Raw genomic sequence first — 24,112 nt, 5'->3', positions numbered from 1 at the left:
CAGAAAAATTGATGCTTCGATGCTTTTTTCTCCCTTTTTTCTGCATCATCGTGGATTCTAGTGCTTCAATTCTGGAATCGGAGGAGATTCCAGACTACAGGAATCTCAGCACCATCAGTTTTTCTGTCATCTTCTGGGGCAATTTGACAGAAAATCTTTGCAACTTCCCTTCTGCGATTTCTTCAGCCCTCGATCGTGATGAGGACATTTCCCGAATCTTCGTCTACGATGTTCGTCGATACACATTATTGCCGAAAACTATCGTCGACTTCAGCATCGTCGGAAAGGAAGAAATCAAGAAAGAGTTGGATGAAAAAGGGGGTGCAACGATTGAATTCGAATTTCGGCGCGAGTTCGGCTTGAATTCAACCTTTTTTGCGCCGAAATGGGAAGATCCGCAGATTCAGTTGCGCCCTGAGCTGGCGATCTACGTCGTCGCCGGTGTTGGCGGACTATCTTGGTTGGCAGGGATCGTGGCTTTATGGATGATCCCTTCAGAACTCTGGCCCGACGAGAAGAGGAAGAGAAGAGGTCGCTTTTCAAGAGGGACGAAGCAGAAAATCACGTGTTTCGTCAATAACTACTTTCGGCCGCTAGGAATGACTCTCAGGTGAAAAGACAAGCAAACTAGAATTTCTAATACAGCCAGATGTATCTATCAACCGACTGACATCTCATTTTAGCATGCTGTTGGTTTGGATCGACTTTGCGAAAAACAGAAACATCATTTTCGACGTCACCCTTCGCCACCAACTAATTTTCCTCGTCCTGATGATTTTCGGACTCTTGCAGATGATCGTCCTGCCGATTTGTCATTTGCGAATCGCGACGTTTTACAAGCCATTCTTCAAGTTCTCCTCCTTGAGCTCCAGACCTCTTCACATTTTCGACGTCGTCAGCGAAATCGCGCTGGTTTTCTTCATCGCTTTTGTCGAGCTTCCTATCCTCGTCTGTTTCTACTTCTTTTTAAATATTTTCCAGGTCTGGGCTCGGCAACCTGTGTATCAAAAATGAGTCAGGCTGAGCTTTAATTAAAAGCCGCTTCGACCGAAAAATGAAGCAACCCTGACTCAGGTTCTCTACACAGGTTGTCGAGCCCAGGTTCAGGTCTCCGTCATCACCATGCCGCAAGTTTTCTTTTACCTCTGTTCATTCCTCTCCAAAGCACTCCAATTTCTCAAGGCAGTGCAAAATCGCCATGAGTTAAAAACGCGTCAGAACGCTTCCGATTCTATCAAAAGTTCAATCAATTTTTGAGCATTTTGGAAATCTCAGCCACTTTTATTCTCTGCTACGAAATGCTCGACTATCAACTTGGTATTTACTCGAAACTGGAGAATAAAGACATTACTATTTTAAACGCGGGGAGATACTGTTTAAGAACCTCGCCAGATGGATTCGGATCGTTTTACAATCTGCCAAATTCGATTAATAAAACCTGTCTGAGTAATTTGGAAATGATCGTCTTTGCTTTCCTTGTTCTTGCTATTTTCCTCAGACTTCTTGCCTTTACCGGGGCTTTCTATTTCCAACCCTCACTGTACATCCATCCCTCCTCTCGAAAAAGCGGAGGGAAGCCCTTAAGAATGCCAAATCATTTACCTACTTCGACTTCTCACTGCCAACTTATAGAATAAACTCATATGTATTCGACCTTGCTGTTTCCACAGCTTTTTATTTTGTGAATAAGCATTGAGACACCCTTATTTTATCTTCCCAAAGTAAGGCTAAAACCCTGATCTTGTTCCTCTGGCCTAAAAATTTAAAATATTAAGGGTATCAACACTCTAACTTCAAGTTTTTGGCTTTCACCAGAGCTTAATCTGACTCTTTTGAATGTTTCCGCAAGATTGAATAAGGGTATCACTCCCTTATCGAGCCCTTATATGTCATTTTACGAAGGCCACTCCGTTAACTTTACGAATCACTTCAGAAAATGCGTTTCGTGAGAGCAGCAAATAGCAGAATTTCAGCAAAATTGCAGCGAGCTTCAAATCGTGCCCAGAGCAGTCTCTTCCGCTCAATTCTTTCTCAGTCAAACTCTCAAGCGATCAAAACACAAGAAAGAGCATTTGGCGTTCCTCTGGTGATTGAACAAGAAATGGGCGGCGAAAGAACTTATGATATTTACTCGCGACTACTGAAAGACAGAATTATTTGCGTTTTTGGTCAGGAGCGCGTTCAAAACTTGAGATGAAACTTTTCTTTATTCAAAAAACAACTAATTTTATTTTGAATTCGGAAAAGGTTCACGACCAGTTGGCAGCCGCCGTCGTCGCCCAGCTTTTATTCTTGGCCTCAGACAAGCCCGACCAGCCCATTAAAATGTACATTAATTCGCCGGGCGGAGTAGTTACGGCCGGAATGGCGATTTACGATTGTATGCAACTAATTCCTTGTCCAGTGGAAACTTGGTGTTTGGGCAACGCCGCTTCCATGGGATCCCTGCTTTTGACAGCTGGCTCGCCGGGTTGCCGATATGCACTGCCAAACGCACAGATTATGATTCATCAGCCGCTTGGTGGCGCGCAAGGACAAGCTACTGATATTCTTATTGCTGTAAGTCGACTCTTTTGTGATTTTTTAGGAAAAATCAGTAGAAATTTCGACAATTTAGGCATCTACTCTGAGGGTTTCCCTACAATTTAGGGAACATCTTAGCGATCTTTATCGAATGCCAATGATTTTCTTTTAGGCAAAAAATATCGACAGAACGAAGAAGACCCTGACACAGACCTATGTAACCCACAACGCGAAGGGAAAAACATATGAAGAGTTTTTCAATGCCATGGAAAGAGATAATTTCATGACAGCCCAGGAAGCCCTCGGTCAGTTCCTTCGTCCACTCAAGAAAAAACTCTTCTTTTTTAGACTTTGGCATTATCGACAAAATCCCAGAAATGACCGTTCCCAAGCCCAGACCAGAATTCCTCGAGGAAGAATAAATTTAAGCAAATTCAAAGCTGTCTTCATTCTCTCTTTTCGTTTTTTTTCTGAAAATATTACTAGCCACTTTTCAAGATTCAAAAAGTTCTCTTCGTTGTCTTCAAAAATTGTTAGCTAAAATAAAAGGCGAGCAGGGCCGGATAAGGTCATTTTTTAGCAAAGCATGGATCATTGTTCTTTCGCGCCAACTCTTTTTCTTTCTCTCTCAGATGATCTCATTTGGCTGGCATAACATTAAAACGCGATTGTTTGAGAAAGAGAAAGGCCCTAGCGCCGATGATCGAAAACTCCAATATTCAAATAGAGAATGTTTGATTTCCTCTATTTTCCTATTGCAAGTTAAAATTTCACCGGGATCGTAATTATTCAAGAATCGCGCTGCCAGAGCAAGAAAACTGGCTCTCTTGCATATTTTTTTGCAGAAAAAGGATCAAAATTTTGTTCTTCGATCAGAGAGAGAAAATTATTGATTGAAATTTTAACTGTCCGTTACTATGGGCTCCTGGGGTGGCCATGTTGTTCCAGGATTGCGTTGCTAATCGCTACTTATTTACTGACACCCTTATTTTTCTTCACAGGTATAGAGGTTAACCTCGTATCAATAGATTTTTGGTAAAAATAAGGACATCCCTATGCTATTTTAAAACTAAAAATCCGAAGGAAGGTCCACTTTCTCTATGCTTCAGAATTAGCATGGTGACACCCTTATTTTTCTTTACAAAAATAAAGTTTAAACAGTTATTTATTGGTTAATTAATGAATAAGGGCGTCGCTATGTTAAATTTTATTGAAATTAGTCAGCAGAAACGGCCACATTTTTTAACATGTAGCCTGTTAAAAAATGAGTAGTTACACGACTTTCTGACAGATTAAAAACGACTCGTTTCCGCTATTGACAGTAATAAAATCATTCTTGTTTTGGCAACGCATTTGAAAGGAGTGTTTTTCCTGCTTTACGGCCTTTCCTTCTGCGCCTGCGTTTCCGCCATTGACTTTTCCAAAAGGCGCAATCAACGAAGAGCGCTTTTGCCGAGCTCTGCCGGCGTCATCATGATCTTCCTCGGCGTCATCGGCTCGATCATAGGTACAATCAAAGAATCAACCTTGCAACTCTCAGAAAACGCTGAATTCTAGAGCTCTACTGGCCGGGCAATGCACAAGGACTCCTGCGCGACCCTGTCACTCACGAATTCTGGTCGGGCAACAATTGGCAGCATTTTACAATGTATGCCGACTTCGTGATGACGGGATTTTTTATTGTTCTCGTCTCTCGAGGACCGCGCTTCATAAAAGGTAAAAAAATTGATTGCCTCTATTTCACACGTGATCAATCCGGAGCTCCGTTTCGTTGAAATTAAGAGGGTAGAAATGATTATCGTGAATCTGTATTATTCTTATGCATCTTTTTATTCTATCTTTTCAAAATGTTTTCATTTGTTAGTGACACCCTTATTAATTTCCACAAACAGAAAAATCAATTCTTTAGGTGGGGCTCAGCTTACTGTGTAGAAAACCTGAGTCAGGTTGAAAAGCTGAAATGAAAAGCCGCCTAGCAGCTTTTTTAAAAACGAATTCACGAAGCGGCTTCGTTCTTAAAAAAGCTCCGACGCGCCTTCTCATTTTAGCTCTTCAAAACCTGATTCAGGTTTTCTACACAGGTTGCCGAGCCCAGCCTGAGTCAGGTTCCTGCACCAGGAAGTCTCTTAGCGACTTGTCTAAAGACGAATCTTTTAAATTAGCCTGAATCGGTAATAAGGGGGTTCCTTCGTTAATTGCACGAGAAAACAGTGCGAAAGCTCAACCTGATAGAAAAAAGCGCAAGAAATCACCCCGAGGCATGGTGCGTGTTCCGCGCTGCCCAGTCTGATCCCATTTTTTCTCCTTTTTTATTTTGCGTATTGATTAGTCGGCCCCGCCGAGAAGAGGTCATATAATTACATTTAATTTCCAAAAAGCGGGCATGGCAACTCGGCTTTCTTCCGAGTTCTCCTCTGACTCACGTTTTTGAACGCTAAAGCACCAGCGGCGAGAAAATTGGAGGAAAAAGAAAAAGACTTGGTCATAAAGAAAACAGACGTAACTGCGCGTAGGAGAGAAACTACACGTTTTGTTTGAATGAACATTACTCGTTTTATTTGATTCAAACGCAGACAGAGAAAATTGAGGAAATACGGAATTTTCTGTAACGAAGAGATAAAATTATGGCTTCTTACGGTGGACATGCGCTCCCAGGCAGAGTTAATCAATAATTATCCGAGCGTGAAAATTTACATAAAGTACACTGTCCCATTTTGACATGGAGCTACTTCTTTTTTTAAATTATTTTTTGGGAAAAATATTATTAACTCGCATTGAAAGGCATAATTTTCTTTTTCTTCGCCCTTTGGATTGTGATCAGATTGAGTTCAAAATAGTTAAACTATTGATTATTAATTATTATTAATTGAATTATCCCGAAACTATAAAAATAAAAGTATTTCAGCGAATTATTTTCTGAAAGGTTTACCTAAGTGACACCCTTAATTTAATTTTCTTCTGGAGATAAAATAAGGGTGTCACTTAGGTGAACTTTTCGGAAAATAATACGCTGAAATACTTTTTTTTTATAGTTTCCGACATTTCAATTAATAATAATTGATAGTTAATGTTAACCTCGTTAGTCTCTCTTTGAGAGTCTCAATAAAAAATCCTACAGAGGAAAAAGTAGTATTTGAACTCGGCAATTGACAAAGCTTATCTTCCTTTTCAACGCGTCATTCTCGCCGCAACTTTTTACGAAAAGACGGGATCGTCATTTTGATCGCTGTCGCTCTTGGCAGCTTCGTTGAACTCTTCTGGCCTTGGAACGGAAACCACCCGCCTTTTGGGCGGCTTCGTGACCCACTGAACCCGGAGCTTTTTATAAACCCATGAACTGGCAGCACTTTACTATGTACTTCTTTTTCGGGATTTACGGGTGCGCGAGAATAATCGAACACGGAGCTCCTTTTTTGACCGGTGTGTGAATTTTTGACTTTTTTATCATTCGATTATTTTATCATTCTAGATTCTTGAATAGGTTCGGCAAAATGAGTAGGCGGACAAGTTACGGAGCCTTTGGCCAATCAAAACGTATTTCATCTTCCCTGCACCAATCAAAAGTTTTCCGTCTTCCACGAGCCAATCAGATGCCACAATTTTTCTTTACTGAAATTTAAGGCACCTGATTGGTTTGCAGGAGACATACTGATTCCTGATTGGTAGGGGGAGCCTATAACGCTGTTTGATTGGCCTAAAGGCTTCAGAATTCCCCGCCTTCGCACTTAGTCCCCTCCACTTCATTTATCCCTATTTTCTTCATTCAACTCTTAATTCTAGGAATTGACCGTCTGAGCGGAGCCCTAGCCTTCTTCATCGAAGGCTTCCTCTTTCAAAATCACGTGCATGGCCGCTCCGAAATCGACAAACTCATTCACATCCTCATCGTCGTCATTTGCTACGCTTCCGCTTCCTGTAAGTCGTCTTTCTTCAAAAGTTGATGAAAATAATTTTCAGTTTTTTTGGTCTCGTTCTTTGTCAAATGCCGCAGAAGATTGTACCTCATCGACATGGTCACTGGTATTCTTGTCTTTGCTCAGGGAACCTGGTTTATTCATGTAAGTTTCTATTTATCTGTTATTTTTAGCGGATATAGAAGTTTTTAACAAGAAGTAGTTCAAAAAGCGAGAAGCCGGTTGCGGCTTCGAGTGAAAAAAAAGTCGATAAGCCGCACTAAGCGCGGCTTTTTCTTTGCTTTACAATAATCGCGGCTTATTGGCTCTTTTTCTACTTGAAGCCTCTCATTCTCGCTTTTCCGATCACTAGTAAAGAATGTTTTACTGGACATTAAATAGGCCGAAAAATGAAAAATCAGGAACTTACTAAAAATTTAGGTCGCTGAGATCATTTACGGCAAGCACGCATGGCCAGGCGTTCTGGACACGGAACAAAGAAGCGCACGGAACAAAGAAGCGCACGGGGACATGATGGAAGACGGGCACCACGAAGAAGGCCACATGGGAATGGACTCCAGCGAGCACATGAACATGATGTTCGCGGTGATCTTCTTCGCCTGGCACATTGTTTTCGCGATCATCGTTAATTCGCTTATTGCTTTTGGAATTTACAAATTGCTCAAAAAGAAGGAAATCCTCGATTTGGATTTTATCAACGACTCTGTTTCCGACCCGGTAAGTCATTGCAATTTGCAACCAAGAGAGTGATTTATTTGCCAATTCCAGTAAAAATGTAATTCAGGAAAACAACAACTCGTACGCTGGAATGAACGGCAAAAGCAAGAACGTACAGTACGAGTCGCTGAACATGTCGGACAAGAGCCCGTTGCTAAATGGCGAAGATGACGACGAGGAAGAAACGGACATCTTCGCTCGAGCTTAGAAAAAAATACACAACAGCCTTATTTCTTCTCACGAAGTCGCTAAGTACACAAAAACACAACTTCAATCTGCCATTTTAAAAAACATTGAATTTGAAGAATTTTAATTAATTTTGAATTAATTAATTGATTTCTGAGTATTTCACTTTATTTACTGTTTGACTGACGCTCTCTTACGCCTTTTCAAGAGTATATTGAATCAAGATCGGCGATTGGTCAACAAAGGCGGGCTTTTCAAAGAAGAAAAAAGCGCTCGAATTCGAAAAAAACTGGAGCGTTTTTTTCTTCTTTGAAAAGTTTTTGATTGGTGGCGTAAAAACTGCATTTTGAGAAACACCTATTTTATTTATATATTGCTTCACCTTCTCGCTTCATACTGTAATTATTAACTGTAACTCGACAAAGTTTGATGAATGAAAATGACATTCTCGGGACCAAATCCTGACCCCCATGTTTTTTGTTCTCATCTGAAAGCCCGTGATCTGGGGAGTCGAATGGTATATAATTGTCGGGCTGAGTCATCGGTAATGACGTCATTATGGATGATTGAAGGGCCGTATGGGGTTAACCTATAGCTACCCCTAATTTTTAATTGAATATAGGAACCTATATCGATTTTGGGCTCATTCGAAAGCGCAGCTCGAAATCTACTAGCGGACCTACAAATATTGATCAACCAACCGGTTTTCAATTTTTGACCACGTGGTTAGGTGGCTCTAGAATTTTTTCCCCTGGGAATTTTTCCTCCCGCATGTGTCCCGCTAGTAGATCTCGACCTGCTCTTTCAAATGAGCCCAAAATCAGCATACTTTTATTAGCAAACTTAAAAGTTATAGGTGTCGGTTGTTTTCAACCAATCACAGAGGCCCTATGACGTCATTTCTGATGACTAAGACCCAAAACCTATACCATTCGACTCCCCAGATCACGGGCTTTCAGATGAGAACAAAAAACATGGGGGTCAGGATTTGGTCCCGAGAATGTCATTTTCATTCACAACTTTGTGCCTTCACCATTTTTCTTGAAAATTAAAAGTTTCTAAAAGTTAGTAACAAGTTCGACTTTTGACCATTTTCTTTGTTCAGTCTTTCTTTCGGAGTGTTCTTATTTTTATATGGGAAAAGTCCGCCGCCAGGTTAAGAGGTTAGTCCCCGGTTTTAAATGGTGTTGTACTGTATTCTGAATACATGTACGGATGAATTACGGTGTCGGCGAAATATATCCTAATTGGTGTTGTAATATTCTTTTCCTATCTCCTCAAATTATCAAATCAAGGAGGTTTATGGTGTAGAAAATGTAAGCACAGAACTTTTCCATAAAAATATTCATTAACCTCCTTAATTTAACTCATTCATTCAAAAAGAAAAAACCAAGATGTCCCGAATTAATTCTCCACATTTTTGAGTCTAACGGGGTCTAGCCCCTAAGTCTCTCAAGGCAGTAGACCCTGTTAATCCAAAAGAATAATTCTCTGAGTGCCTTTGTAATTGTGACACCCTTAGTCCATCTGACGTTACTGGCCAGTAGGAATCAGCTGAAATAAGGTGTCACTATGTCTCAGATAACTTCAGAAAATGAAGGTCTTTTCTTACCAGAATCAACAAAGTAAAAAGCCTCTGATGAAAATATTTTTCCAGATAAAATAAGGCCTTCACAATGCTGAATCTGTTAGGAAAAGACCTGTACGGTCTGAAATTACCTGAATACTTTTGGCTTTATTTTAAAAACAGCGAGAAAAAGAAGCAAAACATAAAAATATATTTTCGTTCATTCATTTAAGCATTGGTGATGTTTTCATTCAAAATTTTCGGATTGAATAAAAATTCACCAGGAATTGACGATAAAGGATATTATTCAGATGGTCCTGGTGGGGAGAGTTCTGGCTGAAGCGGCGAGCTGGGCAGCTCACAATGTCAGGCGGCGGTTTTTAAAAACTTGTTGACTTTTCAGAATGTGATGTGCTCTGAGTCAAAGAGAAAGAGTCAGCATTTTCACTCATGGACATTTAAGAGCGCCATAATAACCGCCTGTATAGCGATTTTAGGGACAGTGCTCTACTTTGCTCTGGCACCGGCGGCCGAGGCTGAATTCGACTCGCAAGCATGGGCAAGGGTACAAACAGCTATTACAGTAGTTCAGTTCAGTAACTGTTGTTTGAAAGACCCTTTGGTTATAAATAATGATGAGCTCATTTTATATTCGATAATTGAAATTGTAATCAAGAGCGTTAGAAATTGGAAATAGGTGGCGAATTTAGAGGGATACCCTTAATTTTCAAGGCTAAACTCTTTGTAAAATTTGGGTTTCCCCTCTCATTTCATTATATTTTTATCAACAGGCCCTGAATCTAACTGTATCTGAGAGTAACTCAAGGGCGAAATTGAACTGGACAAGGGCAGAAAAAGAGGGTCAAAGTCCAATTGTCAATTTTCTAAATCAGATAATTTTTACCCTGATTTTGAAAAAGATATCGAGCTTTTGATGCGTTTAGTACCCCGATTTTCGCTCCAAGCAAAATGGAATCATCCTCTTTTCGAACTGCCGCAGAACAGGCTCACTTCGCTGGCGGATGCGCACGATCCCCAATTCATGTGGAATCGCTATCTCAAGGTTTGTATTTGGCATTTTATTTCAAGTCTTCATTTCAAAATTAGCCTATTCTGATTCCTCGACCAGTCGGTTCTGAAAACCTGCGCCAAGTGCAAAAACACATCGAGAACTCGCTGACTGAGCTCAACGCTGGCTGGACCATCGAATTGGACAAATTCAGGGAAAAGCCTCCCGCTCCTTATGAAGAGGTACCCCCTTAAATATGAATCAAGTGAAGGAACTTTCTCTTCATAGCAAGAGTTTACTTCAATAATCGCGACGCTGAATCCAAAAGCGCCAAGAAAACTCGTCATTGCCTGCCACTACGAATCCAAGATCATCAAGGGGGTAAGTTCAAATCGACTGCAACTAATTTTCCTACTGTTATTCTTTGAAACAGGGCGAGTTCGTGGCTGCGACAGATTCGGCGGTTCCGTGCGCGATGATGCTGAATGCGGCGCGAGAATTAGACTTGCTCCTCGCCGCGCAGAAGAAACACAACCCGGAAATCACCCTCCAACTCATCTTCCTCGATGGCGAAGAAGCATTCGTCGACTGGACGGATACAGACTCCATTTACGGAGCTCGACATTTGGCCGCCAAGTGGGCTAGGACGCCGTTTCCAACTCAGAACAGGTAAGTTTGTCGTGCCGGTTTCTGATTGGCTTACGATGGCGATACTGTGTTCTGATTGGCCAAAAACTTACCTTATTCACTTAGCGAGCACAACGTATTAGACTCGATCGACGCGTTCGTGCTCTTGGACTTACTCGGCGCGCAAAATCCCCAATTCGAGTCGCACTTCAAAGAAACTGAAAATCTGCACTCCCAGCTGAGGAGCATCGAAAAACGACTCCACCAGAACGAGCTGCTCTCCGCTCATCTCAAGGAAAACGCCTATTTTGTCACTTCCAAGCGCTATGCTGGAAGGATATCAGGTAATTCAACTCTCTAGTCGATGATAAACTAGACGCTCTTTATTCTAAATCCCCGGAATTCATCGGTAACTCTTATTTCCTAGACGACCATCTGCCCTTCCTGCACCGCGGCGTCCGGGTAGTCCACTGGATCTCGACTCCCTTTCCCCGCCAGTGGCACAAGCTCGAAGACGACGAGTCGAACTTGCACCGACCTACAGTTGCCAATCTCTGCAAAATTCTCAACATTTTCATCGCCGAGTATCTCCATCTCTAGTTCCCCCTAGAACTCTTTTCTTTACTTCAATTTCTGTCTAGCAACTTTTTGCAATTCTGAACATTCGACCTGTTTTCTCCTGAACTAGCTACGAAGAAAGCTGCAATAAATTTAAACAAGAAAAATGCACAAAAAAGTGATAAGAAACTTGCAATTTTTTGAAGTTTAGTTTTCATTTTCAGTTATGAGCAGTTTTCAAAATTTACAGCAGCAGCAAATTATTACAGATAGATTTTGTCTTCTTCTTCTTCTTCAAGTGATGAATATTTCTAGCGCTCTTTCCGCTTGTGCCCGGCACAAGGGACAGTCTCGCAGTTTCTTTATGCAGCTGGGGCAGCTGACCAAGTGCGAGCAAGGAAGAATCACCACTGTGGCGCGATTCGTCAGGCATACTTTGCAGCTTTGGGAAGACAGTTGCTCCGATAGAACCTGGCGGAGCTTGTCGTCTGGAACATCGTCTACGTCTTTTACTGGCTCGGGAGGTCGGCCACGCAGTTCTTCTGATATCGGGATTCCAACTGGACCTGAAATCAATATTTTTGTAATTTTTTTTTTGTTATTCAGTCGAAAAATGACCTGTTGGCATTCCAACGTCGCCAAATAGCGAGTCGTCATCGTCCGTTAAATTAGCAAGAATATCTTCCGCGGCTTGGACGGACATTGGATCATTTGCCGACTCGGCCAAAATGGCGAGAAAGCGATTTCTGTACTGACTGGCGTCCATGTTGCAGACGCTGCGAATCCAGTCGATGCCCTTTTCGACGATGACGTAGGCGCAGAAGGGGCTGAAGCGGGCATGCGCGTGCCAGGGCATTCCAGTCGGTTCCCACGAGTGGAGCACCAAGTCGCAGTGGAAGCATTTCACGTGGTCGGATTCGCCAGTGTAAAAGAAGCCAGCGTCGGCTAGCTCGGAAGGCAGTGGATGAGCGCGAGTCCAGTTGTTGAAGCTGATCCGGCGATCGTATAAAAATCTTTTATCCGGCGTGTTTGGCCTGAAAAGAAGAGTTCAAAAAATGATTTTTCTGTTAGGTAAGGTTGATAAATTGTTGAAGAACCGCAAACAAAATCTTTATTCAGTGTAACTTACTGTGATCGTCTGGGAAGAATAAAAGGGCAGTCTGGACTGACCCGACAGTGTTCGGAAAACGCCACATCGTGAATTTGCCACTGTGCTAAAACAACGGAGCAATATTCGCAGCGGACCTCGTCGTTGCGCCCGGTCCAGACGAAGCCTGCCCAGGCTAGTTCTTCTTTCGTCATGTTGGTGTTGGAGGGATAGTTGTTGAAGGACGCTAGACGGCGGTAGTAACCTTCATCCATTCGTGGATAGCGGTGGGCGTATAATCCGTTTGGATTTGGAGCATCTAAAAAGCGGTTCAAAGGGGTTCATTCTGAGTACAATCGACAATCTGAAAACTTTAACTTTTTGTATTTCAAAGTCTGCGCTTTTCCGTTTTATTATTTGCCCTGTCTGTGGATACAAAACCATGTTTTTAATTTTCTAAATACCTCGTGCTCTCTGACTTTCTCGGCTTGTTCTCAAATCTGAAACATTCAACCAAGGAAAAATCTTATCACTCAAAAATTTCCAGCAAAATTCGATTCTTTGAAGGAGCATTTTTAATAAATAAAAATGAAAAATGTTTTGGGCCACCTTGGCGCTCGACTAAAAAATAGCCTAATTTTGATTTTCGACATAAAAAATGCCAAATACCCATAATTGCCCATCCATCAAGCTGTCTAGCAGACAGAACAAATTTCATAATAACAAGAAATCATAATTTTCCCGACTTTTTTTTCTCACCTCCTGTTTGAAAACGGGGTAATGACTCTCTTCTCTGTAGGTTTCTTTCTTCTACTGTCATTTTTTCTGTATTTTCGTATTACTGTCTCTTGTTGATTTTTTCGTCTCTTGGACTATGAGGTTTTTTTTCAATTTTCTTCGTTGATTTCTTCGTTGAATTCTCTCAGCTTGACTTTGAGCGGCTGTAACGATTCCGTCGAGTTAAATACTCGTCCTTAGATTCCCGGGACTCCTCATCGGACAGCGCTAGACAACTCAAGAAACTCCAGGTGACTAGTTTCGCGAAATTTACCTCAGTAGCCAAGCCCAGCAGCGAGTTCGAGACATCACGTGAGCCAACTGCTGACACCATAACTTGCGTTTACTTTTTCAAAAACCTTCTTTGTTTAACTCGAAAAATATAAAAATACTCGTTACCTGCGAACTTTTTTTCTTAAAAATCAGAAAATATTTTTAGACAACCTTGAAAATAAATATATCAAACTGAATTTTTGTCTTGAACTGATAAAAAAAAAGAAAAATTAGTTTGGAAAAAATTTTGCTGCAGACATAGACGACTGGGGTCGAAAAAAAAGAGAAAGACATAAAAATCTTCCCTTTTTCTTGATATTTCAAAAATTTCTCCCTTTGAATTACAACTTTCAGCTTCCTGAATGGCTACTGGGACCGGCTGAGTCTCTACATCGCCGGGCTGTTCGGCATTTTCTTCGTCTCAGAAATCATGGTTGTCATTTCTCTTGGAATTCCAAAGCCGCCGCAATCGTCGCCAAAGAAAGAACAAAAAGAAGAGCTGCCTCAGCCGGCCATCATTGTAAGAAATAACTTCCTTCATTACTAGCCGCTTTTCTTTCCTCTTCACAGGAAGCTCTCAAATAGGAAACGATATTTCTCTAACGTTGTTCAGGCGCCGGAGATCAACCTTCGCGATCACACAAGAGCCATCGCCGCGTGTCTCAAGCGCAACGATCCGAACAAACGGGAGAGCCGCTCGCCGGCATCGCTCAGTTCGTCACTCCGCCACCGCATCAAGTCACCACAAAAGTTGGCATCACTACTTTTTTCTCACTGACGAACTAACTCCTCTTTATTAGGCCAATCAACACTGAAAAAGACCTCGAAGAATACCTCCAATCCTTCGTCGGCCCGGATAATAAATCGACCTTGATTTGCCCACCAAAAGAGGTAAAAAACTGATTCAAAATCAGCGTTGCTGAATTATCAAAATTGTAGGTGTGGCAGTCTCCGATTCGCTTCTCCGACTACCCGAACAAGTTCAAGTTCCAACTGTCAAAGACGCCTCTATCCAAGCCGGCGAATCCTCATCTTCCGTTCGACACCACTGGCGTCGAAGAGACCTCGACCAATGCATGGATTCAGCTGGGCGTCACCGCCAGGGTTTGAAATCTGAAAATTTTGCGTGAGCACGAGCACGCGTGAGCACGTGGGTGCTCAAAATTTAGTGAGCATAAGCACGCGTGAGACTTTGTTATGGAACTTCCGCAGGGGCTAGAAACCCGCTGCGGCAAAAAGGGATCCCAACTGAGTGGAGGACAGAAGCAGAAAATCGCCATCGCCAGGGCGCTAATTCGAAAGCCAAAAATTCTGTTGCTGGACGAGGCGACTAGCGCCCTCGATACCGAAAGCGAAAAGGTACAAATTGGCTTTTCTAGGAAACGAAAAAAATTCAAAAATTGAAAATCGGTTTAGATCGTGCAAGATACGCTGGACAAGGCGCGGCAAGGGCGGACTGCGATTCTGATCGCGCACCGACTTTCCACCGTTATCAACGCGGACGTCATCGCCGTCGTCGACAACGAAAAAAATTTTTTGATCGCGCGCTGATTTGACTCTGCCACGTCAAAACCAGATGGTGCTCTTGTTGTGCTGAGCACCGCGCGTTCAAACCGACTTCATTCGCATTCCTGCGTGCAAAAAGGTAAGAGCAGAGATATTTTTTAAAAGCAATTAGAATTTCTTGGGGGATTTTGCTGCTTCAACAATATTCAAATATTTGGTAAAAGCCGCTGCGCGGCTTTTTATGAGAGCTCCTTAGATTCCTGACTATGGTTTTCTACACAAGTTGCCGGGCCAAGTTGTATCTCGAAGCCGCAAGCGGCTTTTCGATTTTAGAAAATTGCAAATCATTTAATTTGCGGTTTTTTCAGCCGATAATGGCGAAGCAGAAGAAAAATCGGAGGACTGTTGCCGAAGTTAGAATTGACCGACTAAACCGCCGAGAGGGCGGACTGTTCTCTGGAAGAAAAAGAGAAGAGAACGAGAATGAGATGGATCTAACCGGAGACAGCCATTGGAGCCTTAGCAGCGGGTCGATCGATTCAACTCGGCGCGCGGATTTCAAGGTAATATTATTAAAGGTTAAATAAATAATTTCTCAATCCTTTGTAGCACAAGAGCCAGACCCATCCCCTCAAGCAACTGGCCGCCAAAGAAGCGGAAATCTGCGCCGCCAACGACAAACTCGCCGAGCTCCAAAACAAAATCGAAACCTTCGAGAGCCAGGTCGACACGCTCACCTGTCAAGTCAACGATCTCACCAAGAAACTGGCCGACTGCGAGGGCGAAAAACAGAAGCTGTCCGATGTGCTTGATATTGTCGAGCAGAATGTGGCGACGCTCACGGCTCTTGTCGAAGAGCTCAAAAAAGGTAACTACAACATCATGGCTTTTAAAATTAACCATTTTTACAGAGAACGAAGCACTCAAAGCAGAGCTCGAAGCAGTCAAAAAAGCCGCCGAGGACGCCGCAGCCGCCGCTGCTGCCGAAAAGGCCGAGCTGGAATCAAAGGTGTGCACTCTTGAAGCGGAGCTGACAACTGCCAAAGAAGAAATCACTCGACAAGAGGCCGAAATCGCCAATTTAGATGGTAAGGCTTTATTCGCTGCTCGCCGCCGCTTTTTGAAAATGGCGCCATTTTCTAAACTAACTCTAACTCTGTTTTTTATCAGGCATTGCTTACAAATATTGCGAAGACGCGAAAGCCCGCACCGACGATTTCAACCAGGCGGCGGCGCAATTGGCCTCGGCCAAGGAAGCGCAAGATGCTCAGAAGCTCGAGATCCAGAAAGCTATCGATATTCTCCAAGCCTGCCTTGTAAGAAAACTAACTTCCACTACCAAATAAACTAATTCGATCCCTATTTACAGGCACAGCCTGATATCGCCGATACTAAGCAAGAAGCAGCCTGCTCGTCATCGTCTTCTTCTTCGTCTTCCTCTTCGTCATCGGACTCATCGGACAACAAATCTGTTGTTGATAATGGATATGTCGAGCCTCCAGGTAATTTAAACGCCAAACTTTAAAATACACCTATAATATAAGCTGAGTTAGGACTAGGCTCTAACTGTTAGGGTCAGGGTATTTGGGGACCTTTCAACCAATCAGAGACCAGATAGTCTCGGACACCCAATCAAATACCATATCATATTTCGTGATAGCGAATCAGGAGCCTGTTTTGGCCCTGATAGCCAATCACATGCATCCATGAATATCCCTGTTGTTGAGTCCTGACTGTAGTTGATAAAGTCATTTTAGTCGTCGATGAAGACATGATCATTGCCGAAAAAGTGAAGGACGCCCCAAAGCCACAATTTTTTCCACCAAAAACGGAAGAGAAAACACCCGTCGTTCCAGAGCAACAGGCTACTCAAAAGTCTCCACCAGCTTCACCGTAAGTTCGGCCAGACCGTTCCTCTGATGATCACTCTTTTCAGGACTCAGGTGCAAAGCACGGAAATTCCCTTGGATCGACAATCGCTGAGCTCAGTGGGATCAAAGAAGAAGCAAAAGAAGCTCAACCCGGTCCTGCGTGCTCTCGGCTGCTTCGGCAAAAACTCGCGGGGAGAAAAAGACAAAACAGTTGCCAAGGATTAAATTGAATAAATTCCAGCGGTTTTCATCTTTTTTTTAATCAAATGACCCTCGACTGTAAAAAGAAAACACGGCCTGTTTTACTGTATCCTCTCTTCCCAACTCAACTCAAAGAAAAAAATACTCCCCTTAAACAATCCTCCCTCATTTGAGCCCATAAAAATCATTCCCTTCTTTCATTACTTGAAAATTTTACTTTAATGTTAGCCTCAAATTATTCCCTTCCACTTTTAGAAACATTTTACTGTTCTTTTCTTTCATTTCAATTTTTCAAACTTTCAAGCTTTCATCTTTGTTAAAATAAACTTTATTCCAGTCGGTAATAACAATTTTGTTTGTACAGCAATTCGATTATCAAAAGCCTCTCTTCATAACATGAAAGCAAATGCAGTTCTGGAGATAGAAATCGTTATCTAAATTCCTCAATTTTAAGGGGGTATCGCTCAATATTCAGGCCCTGAAGAACAATGTCTTACCAAAAACAAGGCCATGAGAATATAGCCGGCAGAAGCAGTGAACATAAAAATGAAGCCAACTCCAAAGGCACGAGTAAAGACAACAATCAAATACAGTGTCAAGCCAATAGTAGCTCCAGATCCGAGCACAGAGAACAAGACCATAAACTGTTCAAAAGGATCATTTCCAATTTTGAGAAGAAAAAAGACATGATGAGAAAAATGCGCGCGCGTGAGAAAAGTTTTGTTGCCAATTCTCATTTTGAGTTTGCTCCTTTTTCCTGGAGGAATTTTTCAAATTCGAAGAAAGTGTGTGAAATCAATAAAATTGATGCGAGGGATTCGACGATTGAAGGGAGGAAATAATAGTATTCCATGGAGTCGAGCTTTGAAAAGAGTGATTTTTAGCTTTCGGTCGTAAATTTCAAAGAAATAAGGGTTTCTTGCGGAAATTTCTGGCAATTTTCGTGCTGTTGAAAATTCTACATATGGTATTCCGTTCATTTTTTCTCAGGCAAATAGGCTCCTGTCCCATGCTTACAGAGTCCTGTTTCAGTCAAACAGGTATCTGTTTCGTACAAACAGATTCCTGACTCAGGCTCACAGGCTTCTTATCAAGGTTCTCAACAGGGGGCCCGTTTTCTTTCGCAATGGAAGCCCTGATAAGAGGCCTGTATCTCTGAAACAGGGTCCTGTTTGAACGAACCCGAAACCTGTTTGTTTGAAACAGGAACCTGTGTCGCTAAAACAGTAATAAAAATTTTGCGGAATAAAAAATTCAACTCTTTCCTGATTCGTTCCAGTAATAAACAAGAAAACTCCGAGATGCATGAACATGGAAGAAACCGACAAAATGAGAATATTTGAATTGGTCGAGCAGCTCCAGCACATCCTCTTTTTTCCTTGTTTTCAAAATCTCTCAAAAGTTAAAAAAAATCAAAACCGAGGAATTTCGAGCTTGAAAAGAGTCGAAAAAGGAAGGGAATGCACCTGCGTGACTAATTGAAACTAATCGGCGGTTTCTGTGATTCTAACGTATTCAATGATACAGTAAGGCCTGCTCTGCTCTTTTCCCAGTATCAATAAATCTATATTTTTAATGTTTTTTATTAGATAGTAGTGACTTGTTTGTACAGATGATTATTTCATTATTATTATTTTTCGTTGAAGACTCCTTGTTGGAGTGTAAAAAGTATGCTGCTCTGGAAATTTTAAACTTTTAAAATTTGAAAATTAAAAATTGTTAATTGCAAAAATTGAAAAATTGAAATGAAAGAAGAGAACAGTAAAATATTTCTAAAAGTGGAAGGGAATAATTTGAGGCTAATTAAAAATTATAATTTTAAGGAAATGAAAGGAGGAAATGATTCTTATGGGCTCAAATGAGGGAGGATTGTTGAAGGGGAGTATTTTTTCTTTGAGTTGAGTTGGGAAGAGAGGATATAGTAAAACAGGCCGTGTTTTCTTTTTACAGTCGAGGGTCATTTGTTTAAAAAAAGATGAAAACGATTAAACCGCTGGAATTAATTCAATTTAATCCTTGGCAACTGTTTTGTCTTTTTCCCCCCACGAGTTTTTGCCGAAGCAGCCGAGAGCTCGCAGGACCGGGTTGAGCTTCTTTTGCTTCTTCTTTGATCCCACTGAGCTCAGCGATTGTCGATCCAAGGGAATTTCCGTGCTTTGCGCCTGAGTCCTGAAAAGAGTGATCATCAGAGGAACAGCTTGGACGAACTTACGGTGAAGCTGGTGGAGACTTTTGAGCAGCCTGTTGCTCTGGAACGACGGGGTTTTTATCTTCCGTTTTTGGTGGGAAAAACTGTGGCTTTGGGGCATCTTTCACTTTTTCGGCAATGATCATGTCTTCATCGACGACTAAATGACTTTAGCAACGACCTTATCAACTAAAGTAAGGACTGAACAATAGGGATATTTATGGGTGCACGTGATTGGCTATCAAGGCCAAAATAGGTTGCTAATTCGCTATCACGAAAATATGGTATTTGATTGGGTGTCCGAGACTATCTGGTCTCTGATTGGTTGAAAGTCACTAAATACCCTGACCCTACCAATTAGAGCCTAGCCCTAACCCTAACTCAGCTTATATTACAGGTATTTTATAGTTCGGCGGTTAAATTACCTGGAGGCTCGACATATCCATTATCAACAACAGATTCGTTGTCCGATGAGTCCGATGACGAGGAGGAAGACGAAGAAGAAGACGATGACGAGCAGGCTGCTTCTTGCTTAGGCTCCTCAACAACAGTTGGTTCTGGCTCAGGGGCTGGCTCAGGTTCAGCTACAATTACATCCGGCTCAGGCTCGGGCTTTTTCTCTGGCTGAGGCGGTGGTACTACAGTATCCTTGTATTGCGTGCAATCAACATTATTTTCGACGGGAGAAGGGACGGCGATATCAGGCTGTGCCTGTAAATAGGGATCGAATTAGTTTATTTGGTAGTGGAAGTTAGTTTTCTTACAAGGCAGGCTTGGAGAATATCGATAGCTTTCTGGATCTCGAGCTTCTGAGCATCTTGCGCTTCCTTGGCCGAGGCCAATTGCGCCGCCGCCTGGTTGAAATCGTCGGTGCGGGCTTTCGCGTCTTCGCAATATTTGTAAGCAATGCCTGATAAAAAACAGAGTTAGAGTTAGTTTAGAAAATGGCGCCATTTTCAAAAAGCGGCGGCGAGCAGCGAATAAAGCCTTACCATCTAAATTGGCGATTTCGGCCTCTTGTCGAGTGATTTCTTCTTTGGCAGTTGTCAGCTCCGCTTCAAGAGTGCACACCTTTGATTCCAGCTCGGCCTTTTCGGCAGCAGCGGCGGCTGCGGCGTCCTCGGCGGCTTTTTTGACTGCTTCGAGCTCTGCTTTGAGTGCTTCGTTCTCTGTAAAAATGGTTAATTTTAAAAGCCATGATGTTGTAGTTACCTTTTTTGAGCTCTTCGACAAGAGCCGTGAGCGTCGCCACATTCTGCTCGACAATATCAAGCACATCGGACAGCTTCTGTTTTTCGCCCTCGCAGTCGGCCAGTTTCTTGGTGAGATCGTTGACTTGACAGGTGAGCGTGTCGACCTGGCTCTCGAAGGTTTCGATTTTGTTTTGGAGCTCGGCGAGTTTGTCGTTGGCGACGCAGATTTCGGCGTCTTTGGCGGCCAGTTGCTTGGTGAGCTCGTCGATTTGGGACTGAAGATCGGCGGCTTGGGCCTCCTTGGCGGCTTTGACTGCTTCGAGCTCTTCTGTGAGCTTGTCAACCTTCTTTTGCAAATCTGGCTGGATTTGGTTGGAGCCAGTATCGCCACCCTTGATGCCGTCGTTGCCGCATGGAGTCTGGGCTGCTTCTTCTTGGAGAGTTGCGAGCTCGGTCTTGATCGCAGTCAGCGATGTCTCCAGCGAAGTCATCTGCAACTTAAGGGTGTCTCGCTCAAGAGTGAGCTGCTGGATCTGACTTTCCAAAAGAAGTGTGTTCTTCTCGGCCTCGATCTGAAATGAAAACGGGTTAACCAACGTACACACGTGTTAAAAATACTACGCCAATAGGTTAAAACTCTCAACCACTAATAGAATATAAAACTGAGATTACCTTTTGTTCTTGCCACACTTGTTCTTTTTCGGCCATCTGGGTGATCAGTTTAACGAGCTCAAGAGTGTCAGATCTTTGATTCTTCGAGTCCTTGAGCAGCGAAATGGTCAACTTGCCGAGCTCATATTCGTGCTGTTCCGACCAGTCTTTCAGGATTGCTTTGGCGAAGACGGCTTGGGAGTTTTCTGAAATCAAGAATTATAGCTTAGTTTTGAGCGAGCTGAATTACTTCGAAGAACAGACTGCTGCAAGAATCGCTGTCGGCCATAACCCCACTGATGCTCGAAGCCGGGCTCAACGTCAAAATTAACGATGGAGTTGGTCGCTTCGTCGTAAAGAATCACGATCGAGGTGGCTTTGATTCTGAGCGATTCGAGATCATCCTTTTGTTCCTTCGTGGCGTTGTCTTCGTCCCACTGGAATTATTTTCATTTAACAATTTTACTCTGCAAATTAACTTACTCGGAAAGTAAAGGAAAAGTAGTCGTCCTTCTTCTGATCTTCGGTAACTTCCCAGCCGCCCATCTGGTGTCGGGCCAAGAGACCAAATTCGAAAACAATTGGCAAGTCATTGATAACTCCATCAGACTAGAATTCGTCGATAAGAGTTCTTGTTCATAAGAAAATAGAGGAAAAAGGCTCTGATTTTAGGAGATGGTGCATGGGGATTTTCACCAATAAGAAGGCGGTATTTTGTCTGTCAGCCAATAAGAATTTAGAATTCTTATCCTATTCTTGATTGGGGTTTGGGCTAGGGTTAGGGTTAGGTTTAGGGTTATCTTTGCATTTCTACAGTATTAATACCAGCCAACTAGATAAATGTGGGCATGAAAAATTTCATTTTAATTTGAAAACTAAACAACAAAAAAATTCAAGTATAAAAGACAAAAAGACGCGCTAAAGCATCGTTGTTCTGAAGAAAAGCTCGGATGATGGTGGCTTTTCGTTTAGTAAAGGAATTTATAGTCCCTGCTGTCTCGTGTGGTACGGTACGAGTGAGTTTATGACCCAAGCTCATTTTGGCGACAATAACGGGTGGATAACTTGTCTTGTCACCGGAATTTCTAGGCTCCGGTGTAGTTTATTTGATGCGTGCTTCGAAAAATCAAATCTTTTGGGGAATTTTCGAGGGCTCGAATTTGATTTTTTAAGGGGAGGGAATAAATGGATTTTGGCAAGGTTAGGGTAAGATTTTCAGCTGGATTTTCATAGAGCCTCTTTTGGGTTAGGGTTAAGTTAATGGATTAATGGGCTAAGAATCAAGTTTTACCTCCATTCTTCGGAAAGAAATGCGGTCCTGCTCGGCCTTGGCAGGAGAAATAAGCTTCTTGTCCATGTTTTCAAGGTTGCTGACGTGGATTTCGAAGCGATTGGCTCCATCTTGGAATTGGCGGTCGTGGTCGATCGTTTGCATGGCAGTGTCATTCTTAAAAATACCATTCTAGTGCTTTTCGGCGCCGGGTTCAACGAGCGCGTGACTCCATCTCTCTCTTTCTTTTCAAGCTCTTTTGACCGTGAAGTTGAAAAACCATTCAAAATCGAGCTTCAAAACAAAAAAAAAAACGAAAGCGAGACTATTCGTTTACTGTAATAACACTCTTGTTGATTACCTTGTCCCAGGATTTCTTGAGATCTTCTGCTTCCTGCAACATGTGCTTGTAGTTGTCGATGTCCTTGACGAGCTGGGCTTTTTGCTCGCGCAGGTGGGTCATCGTTTCGTTCTCGATCTTCAAAGACTCGGCCTTGGAAATCGCCGTGTTGATGTTCCGGACGATCTCCTCCATCTTGCCGACCTCGGCCTTGCATTCTTCGAGGTCATTCCTCAACTGTTGTACCGTTGTCGATGCCATCCCTCTGAAAACACGAAGAACTTTAAAACTGGCCTCGGAAACCTGAGTGGAAAACCTGAGTCAGCTTTTCCTGAAAAAGCTGAAATGAAAAGCCGCGGCTTTTTTCTAAAAACAAAGCCGCAAAAAAGCCGCTTTCTTAGAATTTTCAAAAGATTGCAATGCCAATGCTTTGCGGCTTCGTTTTTAAAAAACAGCTTTTCATTTTAGCTTTTTCACGAAAATCTGACTCAGGTTTTCTAAACAGGTTGCCGAGACCAGTTTCAAAACTTGTCAAAAAAGGCGAGAAAGGGGAAAAACGAAGATGGAGGAAAAAAGTCAAGTTACGAGTTCGGGTCCTTAGGTCTCTTACTAACGATAAATCGTAAAAAAATGTTGAGCGTACACGGCGTTTTTGGGGTGAACCAATAAAACCGAAAATAACGATAAACTACTAATAGCTGAAAGAGCTATTTAATAAAGACGCTGAATCATCGATTTACAGTCCAGCTGCTTGAATTACAGTAACTACTGTAAGAAAAGTTTGTTGATTCTCCTCGTTGATTTCAAGATAAATCTACCACTATTGAAGGTGGTAGTAAAAGTGGAAAGAAAGAAGGCTCAGGGGAAAAAGAAGGAGGCTTCGACTTTTAAATTCTCTGGCAGGACTGGTTCTCCTCTCGACTCCTGGCCCTGGACAATTATCGTTGAGAGCGTGTTTCGTCGAGGAAATTTTTTGAAGCTTTTTACGACCGCACCGCTGCCGGTAAGATCTGCCCTCTCTCTTTCTCATTCGAGTTATGCGGACCTTGTGCTCGTTTCGTTTAAAGAAAAAGAACAGGACTTGGAAATGTCTCTCTCAAATACGTATGGTGGTCGAAAATGATCGAAATATTTGAAATCGCCCGAATTGGCGCGAATAATGATGATAGTTTTTTGGTGCGTTGGGAATTGAACTTTTTTAAGTGCCGAAATCTAATAAAATTTATGGCTGAGTCACTCTCTTTAATGTTCACCCGCCAGCGACTCGAGCTAGAGAGACAAGAATTCCACCACTCTTTTTTAGTACTTAGCGCATAGTAAGACGAAAAGGGTGAATGCGTCCGGCCATTCGAAGATGATGTCTATTTGACTTTCGCCAGGAGAATGGAATGCTATTGTCTCGCTCTTGCCACACACAGATGATTCGTACTCTACTCTAGCGTGACATCTTCGTTTTTATTACAATCAATCATCGACAAGAAGAAGAGTAAATTCTTCCATGTCTTCCTGATTGTCCCAGACAAGCGATCAATAATAATTGAGAAGGTAGTAAGGTCTTCCCTTTGAAATGTTTTCCCGAGCTCTAATTTCTCATTTTAGACATTTTTGGAGCCATATTTTTGGTTTCCCAGTTTTCAAAAAAAAAATAGCAATA

General features: G+C 42.4%; 8 protein-coding genes across 11 annotated transcripts; 6 read left to right on the top strand and 2 right to left on the bottom strand.

The window, feature by feature from the left end:
• The first annotated feature begins 6 nt into the window (after positions 1-6).
• On the top strand, positions 7-1,653 carry LOC145707515 (uncharacterized). Its single transcript, XM_081785053.1, has 3 exons — positions 7-610; positions 684-981; positions 1,108-1,653. The coding sequence occupies exons 1-3, from the start codon at positions 12-14 to the stop codon at positions 1,255-1,257; spliced, it is 1,047 nt and encodes a 348-aa protein (XP_081641179.1). The 5' UTR covers positions 7-11; the 3' UTR covers positions 1,258-1,653.
• Positions 1,654-1,911: 258 nt separating this feature from the next.
• On the top strand, positions 1,912-3,023 carry LOC145707034 (ATP-dependent Clp protease proteolytic subunit-like). Its single transcript, XM_081784508.1, has 4 exons — positions 1,912-2,179; positions 2,248-2,559; positions 2,696-2,828; positions 2,872-3,023. Exons 1-4 carry the CDS (start codon positions 1,937-1,939, stop codon positions 2,943-2,945), a joined length of 762 nt encoding a protein of 253 aa, XP_081640634.1. The 5' UTR covers positions 1,912-1,936; the 3' UTR covers positions 2,946-3,023.
• Positions 3,024-4,083: 1,060 nt separating this feature from the next.
• On the top strand, positions 4,084-8,341 carry LOC145709969 (transmembrane protein 45B-like). 2 transcript variants are annotated; one of them, XM_081787658.1, is made up of 5 exons: positions 4,084-4,239; positions 6,304-6,438; positions 6,481-6,581; positions 6,858-7,154; positions 7,222-8,341. In XM_081787658.1, the coding sequence occupies exons 1-5, from the start codon at positions 4,170-4,172 to the stop codon at positions 7,360-7,362; spliced, it is 744 nt and encodes a 247-aa protein (XP_081643784.1). In that variant the 5' UTR covers positions 4,084-4,169; the 3' UTR covers positions 7,363-8,341. The 2 variants fall into 2 exon arrangements, with proteins under 2 accessions (XP_081643784.1, XP_081643783.1); XM_081787657.1 differs by lacking the exon at positions 4,084-4,239 and adding an exon at positions 5,680-5,943.
• An 82-nt stretch (positions 8,342-8,423) lies between these two features.
• LOC145709967 (glutaminyl-peptide cyclotransferase-like protein) lies at positions 8,424-11,268 on the top strand. Of its 2 annotated transcripts, XM_081787654.1 has the most exons (9): positions 8,424-8,503; positions 9,219-9,277; positions 9,396-9,466; positions 9,866-9,970; positions 10,015-10,158; positions 10,205-10,297; positions 10,350-10,585; positions 10,670-10,887; positions 10,971-11,268. In XM_081787654.1, the coding sequence occupies exons 1-9, from the start codon at positions 8,475-8,477 to the stop codon at positions 11,141-11,143; spliced, it is 1,128 nt and encodes a 375-aa protein (XP_081643780.1). In that variant the 5' UTR covers positions 8,424-8,474; the 3' UTR covers positions 11,144-11,268. The 2 variants fall into 2 exon arrangements, with proteins under 2 accessions (XP_081643780.1, XP_081643781.1); XM_081787655.1 differs by lacking the exons at positions 8,424-8,503; positions 9,219-9,277 and having other exon boundaries at positions 9,409-9,472; positions 9,828-9,970.
• A 12-nt stretch (positions 11,269-11,280) lies between these two features.
• On the bottom strand, positions 11,281-13,156 carry LOC145709968 (baculoviral IAP repeat-containing protein 7-like). The gene is made up of 4 exons (XM_081787656.1): positions 12,948-13,156; positions 12,231-12,507; positions 11,720-12,135; positions 11,281-11,667 (listed from the first exon to the last, which is right to left on the bottom strand). Exons 1-4 carry the CDS (start codon positions 13,006-13,008, stop codon positions 11,396-11,398), a joined length of 1,026 nt encoding a protein of 341 aa, XP_081643782.1. The 5' UTR covers positions 13,009-13,156; the 3' UTR covers positions 11,281-11,395.
• On the top strand, positions 12,509-14,498 carry LOC145709972 (uncharacterized). Of its 2 annotated transcripts, XM_081787661.1 has the most exons (5): positions 12,509-13,216; positions 13,593-13,758; positions 13,852-13,988; positions 14,039-14,129; positions 14,178-14,498. In XM_081787661.1, the coding sequence occupies exons 2-5, from the start codon at positions 13,669-13,671 to the stop codon at positions 14,346-14,348; spliced, it is 489 nt and encodes a 162-aa protein (XP_081643787.1). In that variant the 5' UTR covers positions 12,509-13,216; positions 13,593-13,668; the 3' UTR covers positions 14,349-14,498. The 2 variants fall into 2 exon arrangements, with proteins under 2 accessions (XP_081643787.1, XP_081643786.1); XM_081787660.1 differs by lacking the exon at positions 12,509-13,216 and having other exon boundaries at positions 13,347-13,758.
• Positions 14,499-14,741: 243 nt separating this feature from the next.
• LOC145709966 (uncharacterized) lies at positions 14,742-17,151 on the top strand. The gene is made up of 8 exons (XM_081787653.1): positions 14,742-14,883; positions 15,113-15,307; positions 15,354-15,612; positions 15,656-15,832; positions 15,915-16,060; positions 16,114-16,246; positions 16,502-16,637; positions 16,681-17,151. Exons 2-8 carry the CDS (start codon positions 15,119-15,121, stop codon positions 16,838-16,840), a joined length of 1,200 nt encoding a protein of 399 aa, XP_081643779.1. The 5' UTR covers positions 14,742-14,883; positions 15,113-15,118; the 3' UTR covers positions 16,841-17,151.
• A 1,246-nt stretch (positions 17,152-18,397) lies between these two features.
• Positions 18,398-22,751, bottom strand: LOC145709965 (uncharacterized). Its single transcript, XM_081787652.1, has 11 exons — positions 22,480-22,751; positions 22,140-22,295; positions 21,332-21,457; positions 21,099-21,285; positions 20,870-21,054; positions 20,217-20,769; positions 19,997-20,173; positions 19,769-19,914; positions 19,430-19,715; positions 19,029-19,164; positions 18,398-18,985 (listed from the first exon to the last, which is right to left on the bottom strand). Exons 1-11 carry the CDS (start codon positions 22,717-22,719, stop codon positions 18,826-18,828), a joined length of 2,352 nt encoding a protein of 783 aa, XP_081643778.1. The 5' UTR covers positions 22,720-22,751; the 3' UTR covers positions 18,398-18,825.
• Positions 22,752-24,112: the final 1,361 nt, after the last annotated feature.

This window comes from Oikopleura dioica, chromosome XSR (assembly GCF_907165135.1).
Source record: "Oikopleura dioica chromosome XSR, OKI2018_I68_1.0, whole genome shotgun sequence".
NCBI lineage: Eukaryota > Metazoa > Chordata > Appendicularia > Copelata > Oikopleuridae > Oikopleura > Oikopleura dioica.
The sequence above is the reverse complement of the archived record's forward strand: the minus strand, read 5'-3'. Positions and strand labels throughout refer to the sequence as shown.